Below are 5,173 nucleotides of genomic sequence, written 5' to 3'. Positions count from 1 at the left end.
ATCCATTTCTCCTTCCCTTCCTCATCTTTCTTCTCTTCTCCTCCTCTCCTTTCTCCTCTTTCTCTCTCCTTTCTCCTACTTTCCTTTCTCCATCCATTCTTTCATCTTCTTCCCTTTCTGTCCATCCACTTCTCCTTCTCATCCTCCTTCTCCAAGCCGCCCATAGACCATTCCCCTCCACCTCCATCCCTTATTGCCTTCCACATCTTCTTCCTCCCCATCCTGTTCTCCTCTTTGATCTCTTCTTCCATTCCTTTCCTTACCGTGACCCCTCTTTCCTCTTCTCTCTTCCCTCCTCCCTCTTTATCCTCTTTTTCTTCCTCATCCTCTTTTTCCTCCAAACTAATCTATAAATCCTACCCTTTAGATGGCCCCTCTCTACATCCACCCCTTCTCACCGACAAAAAATCTTTCCTCTTCTCATTCCCTCACTTATTTCTCTTCCTCCATGGCAGCTCTTTCTACCTTCTCCTTTTTTTTCTTTATCCATTTTGCCTCCTCATCTTCCTCCAAATCACTCAAAAGCTGTCCCCTTCACGGCGGCTCTTTTCATCTCCATCCCTTCTCATCGATAATCCATTATTTCCTCTCTCCTTCTTTCCCATCCTCTTCTTCTTTTCCTTCTCTTCTTCTTTTTTTTTTGAGGACCCTTCTCTCCTCTTCTCCCTTCTCCTCGTCTATTTTTTCTTTTCATCGTCTTTCTCCTCCAAGTCCATTCACGAATAAAAAATATTTCATCCATTGAGATAGAGATCTAACATCGTTTATTGATAAAATAAATGATTAGATTATATCAAAATATATCGATAATTAGAAGAATTATTTTGATATTTTTTGAAATGTACAATGTAAATAAAATTTAATTAAGATTGGAAAAGTATTTTTATATTTTTTTGGAATTGTATAGATTAAAAAAAAAAAAAAAAAGACAAAAAAGGGAAAGAGGCAGCACCGTGACAAAAATAACGTGGCCTTTCGAACACACGCCAGCAACGAACACGCGTCGTCAGTCCGGTACAGCTACCGACGTCCTGTCCCAGCTGCCGCCGACGAGTCAACAACGTCGTCTGAGACGCTACACGTGTCGATATCTACCATCCTAACTAGAGGGGAAGGCGGAAAAAACGTTAAAATGACCGAGAAAGTCGGAATTGTTCGTGAGAAAGCTTCTGACAGCCGTGGGTCGCTGTCTCAGGGTGAGAGCATCCACGCGTAACGATTGGAGAAGGGACGGAGTGGCAGGTGGACGGCCCGGATGAGTCCGGTCTGGCCGGGAAGCACGACGTCACACCAACTGTACCTGCGGTTACGGGCAGATGCCCGTGGGGCGCTCTCTGTCGCATCGCGCTGTGGGCAGAGGGGAGCGTTCTCGTTTCCCTTCCCCCCAAGGCCAAGGCGGGGATGGAGGAGGAGAAAAAATCATCATCGTAAATGGCGGAGATTTGGTGCGAGACGGAGACGGTGACGGCGGCGGCGGCCTCCTGCGAGCCCAGCCCGCGCACGGCTAGGCGGCGGAGGAAGGAGATCCAGCGATTCAGGTTCGTGAACGGCGCGGAGTCGATGGCGCCGGACGAGGAGTTCTGCCGGAAGAGGCAGAGATTCGACTGCACTGCGTCCACGCCAGGGGTGCTGCAGAAGGGTTTCGGTAGCGAAGTGGAGGAGCCGGAGTCGGAGACGAATTTGAATGGGAGTCGAGGACTTCTGGGGGCGAGCTCGGTGGAGTTGGGGCCCTCCGATGGATGCCCGAGGTATGGGGTGATCGCCATCTGCGGCCGGAGGAGGAACATGGAGGACGCTGTTTCCGTCCGCCCGGATTTCCTCCGGCGTGGTAGTGGGGCTTCCGAGAGATACCATTTCTTCGGTGTCTTCGACGGCCATGGATGTTCGCATGTAAGATTAGAGACTCCTCTGCTCTCCTCTCCTCTCCTTGGACACCGTCTGACTGACCGTTGTTGCTCTGTTCAGGTGGCCGTATCGTGCAAGGACCGGATGCACGAGATGGTGGCGGAGGAGGCGGAGAGGGTGAGATGTTGTCCTCTGCCGCCGGCCGAGGAGTGGAGGGAGGTGATGGAGCGGAGCTTCTGCCGGATGGACGAAGCGGTGGCGAGGGGGTGGGACAGGCCACGGAACGCCAGCTGCCGGTGCAAGATGCAGACGCCCAGGAGCGAGCATGTGGGCTCCACGGCTGTGGTGACCGTGGTGGGTCCCAACCGGATCGTCGTCGCCAACTGCGGCGACTCCCGGGCCGTTCTATGCAGGAATGGCGTCCCCATCCCCCTCTCCTCCGATCACAAAGTAAGCATGCAAGCTAAATTCTGTGTATGCGTGTTTGTTTCCCCAATAAGCTTCCGTTGAGTGGTGTGAGGAACTGACAAGGGTTCGGCAGCCGGACCGGCCGGACGAGCTGGAGAGGATCCAGGCGGCGGGGGGACGGGTGATCTACTGGGACGGGGCCAGGGTTCTCGGAGTGCTGGCCATGTCCCGGGCCATCGGTGAGCAGCCGGCATCTTGCTTTTGTCTACGTTTTCTTTCTTGTTTCTTTCGTCTGACTTAAAAAAAAAAACAAACAAACAAACTTTTGAAAAAGATATTAAAAATCTTTTCATGATTTTTTTTTCTTTAATTAAAAAAACAGGGGATAGTTATCTGAAGCCGTATGTGATGGCGGAACCGGAGGTGACGGTGACAGAGAGGGAGGAAGGAGACGACTGCCTGATCCTGGCGAGTGACGGGCTGTGGGACGTGGTCACCAACGAGATGGCGTGCGATATCGCTCGGATGTGCCTCAGCGCACCACCAGCCGATGGGGAGAGCGGGTCGAACAGGGCGTGCTCTGAGGCGGCGGTGCTGCTGACCAAGCTGGCGATTGCGAGGCAGAGCGCCGACAACGTCAGCGTGGTCGTCGTCGATCTCAGGACAAATTCGTAGCTCTTGCTGCTGCTGCTACCGGTCGTCGCGGAGGACTACATGGTTGCGGCTTGAGTTAGAAGTTTAGATTTAAAATCTACAAAAAGAATGTTATACTTTAAACGTAAGAAAAAAATCGTTGGTGCTGGTATCCTATGATTGCAGTTAAAATCTGAAGCATAGAGCTGGGAGTTTGCAGGAAAGGCGGAGAAAAAAGAATAGGTAATTTGAAGGGTATAAGAAAGACATGTCTGAATTTTTCTTTTCTTTTCTTTTTTTTTTTGTACTCATCAAGTTTGATAGGAGAATTCTTGTCCAAATGAAAGAAACCATGTTTCCTTTTTTTTTTTTTTCCCTCTTCGTAAAATGAACGAACGAGGATAAGAGGATCGGACATTTGTTTTCGATACTACAGCACTGAGAAAGCATTTACTCAATATCGAGCTGGTTGTAATTTGAGGATTCCTCGTACGAGGAATTTAAAAAATTGGATTGCAGCGTTTGAAATGGAACAGAAATTTATGTCGTGAAAAAATATTGAAAAAATTAAAAAATAAGAAAAAATTGATATACGATCTACTCATCGTGCGTATTCTCTAATAAAAAATTATATTAAAAAAAATAAATTATAAAAATATCATCTCGATTTTAGTTCAATTTCATTTACATCTTCTATATTTTAAAAAATATTAAACTAATCCTTCTAATTATCGATATATTTCAATGTAATCCAGTCATTAATAAAATTTTTTAAATTGAAAAAAATATACATCTCCTTCCTCCTCCTTATTCCTTTATGACAGATGTTTCTCTTCCTTCCTCTTCCTTCTTTCTCTCCTTTCTCTTCTTCCCCTTCCTTTTCATCCATTTCTCTTCCTCTTTCTCTCTCCTTTCTCCTTCTCTTCTTTCTCCACCCATTCTCTTCCTTCCCTTTCTCCTCTCATTCTTCTTCTCTTCTTTCTCTTCTTCTTTTTTTCCATCCATTTTTCTTCATTCTTTTCCTTCAAGCTGCCCATAAACTATCCCCCTACACAGCAGCTTCCTCTACCTTCATCCTTTCTTGCCTTCTCCATCTTCTTCCTTCCCATCTTTTTTTCCTCCCCTTTCTCCTCCTCTATCCTATTCTTTGCTGACGACCTTTCTTACCTCCTCTCTTTCCTCCTCATTCTCTTTATCCTCATCCTATTTCTCTTTTAAACCAGCCTATAAGCTTTATCCCTTTAGATGGCCCCTTCTATATTACCCTTCTTCACCTGCAAAAAAATCTTTCCTCTTTTCCTTCTTCTTCACTCATTTCTTATCCTCCATGGTAGCTCCCTTCATCTTCTTTTCTTTCTCTTTATCTATTTCACCTCCTCATCCTTCTTTTCCTCCAAATCACCCACAAGCTATCTTCACGACGGCCTCTTCCACCTCCATCTTTTTCCATCGATAATCCATTCTTTCCTCTCTTCTTTCTTTACACCCTCTTTTCTTTCTTATCTTCCTCTTTCTCTAATCCATTCCTTACCTGCGATCATTTTTCTCTCCTTTCCTTCTTTTTTATCCACTTTTTCTTCTCATTTTCTTTCTCCTCCAAGTTCATCCATGAATAAAGAATATTTTTATTCAATAAAAAAAATCTAATACTGTTTATTGATAAAATGAACGGTTTGATCATATTAGAATATATCGCTAACTAGAAGGATCAATTTGATATTTTTTAAAATATAAGAGTGTAAATAAAATTAAGTTAAAATTAAGGAGGTGTTATTGTAGTATACCCAAAAAAATAAGAGGAAGTGGGAGCACGTTAGGCCATCGCAACATCTGCCTTAACCTTTACGTCTGATGAATCGTAGTGTAGGTGATGATGATTGGTTGGATCAATCATTAGGGATGGCAATAGATTGGATACGGATCAGTTATTCATATCCCAATTCAAAACCTCATATTTATTTTCATCTTGTATTCGTCTCAAGCCAAATCGGATAAATATAATTTAAAAAAAAAGATTTAGATTAAAATTATTTTAGATTGGATTCAAAATAAGACATCATTTTTCACATCTAATTCAAATCTACTTCAGATATTTTATTGAAAATCCATATCCATCCTAAGGTTTTAATGGATTAGATAAAATCGGCTCATATCAAGTTGGGTCGGATTAGATATCTGATGGATCAAAAATAGTTCCCAGTTCTATCGATCGATGAAATGAAAATTGATCATTAACGACTTCAGTGGAGATGAATACTCTTTCAATTCAGTTTCAATAGATTCTAAT

General features: G+C 44.2%; 1 protein-coding gene across 1 annotated transcript; it reads left to right on the top strand.

Moving 5' to 3' along the window:
* Window positions 1-1,139: 1,139 nt before the first annotated feature.
* LOC105044347 (protein phosphatase 2C 37) lies at window positions 1,140-3,250 on the top strand. The gene is made up of 4 exons (XM_010922206.4): window positions 1,140-1,890; window positions 1,966-2,295; window positions 2,387-2,492; window positions 2,636-3,250. The coding sequence occupies exons 1-4, from the start codon at window positions 1,432-1,434 to the stop codon at window positions 2,926-2,928; spliced, it is 1,188 nt and encodes a 395-aa protein (XP_010920508.1). The 5' UTR covers window positions 1,140-1,431; the 3' UTR covers window positions 2,929-3,250.
* Window positions 3,251-5,173: the final 1,923 nt, after the last annotated feature.

This window comes from Elaeis guineensis, chromosome 5 (assembly GCF_000442705.2).
Source record: "Elaeis guineensis isolate ETL-2024a chromosome 5, EG11, whole genome shotgun sequence".
In the NCBI taxonomy this organism is placed as follows: Eukaryota; Viridiplantae; Streptophyta; class Magnoliopsida; order Arecales; family Arecaceae; genus Elaeis; species Elaeis guineensis.
The sequence above is the reverse complement of the archived record's forward strand: the minus strand, read 5'-3'. Positions and strand labels throughout refer to the sequence as shown.

Excerpts from the sequence above, each read along its gene's own strand:
- LOC105044347 (XM_010922206.4), top strand. The coding sequence starts at position 1,432 with ATGGCGGAGATTTGGTGCGAGACGGAGACGGTGACGGCGGCGGCGGCC. Across the intron at positions 2,296-2,386 it reads CCCTCTCCTCCGATCACAAA|CCGGACCGGCCGGACGAGCT; the intron begins GTAAGCATGCAA and ends AGGGTTCGGCAG. Across the intron at positions 2,493-2,635 it reads GGCCATGTCCCGGGCCATCG|GGGATAGTTATCTGAAGCCG; the intron begins GTGAGCAGCCGG and ends TTAAAAAAACAG.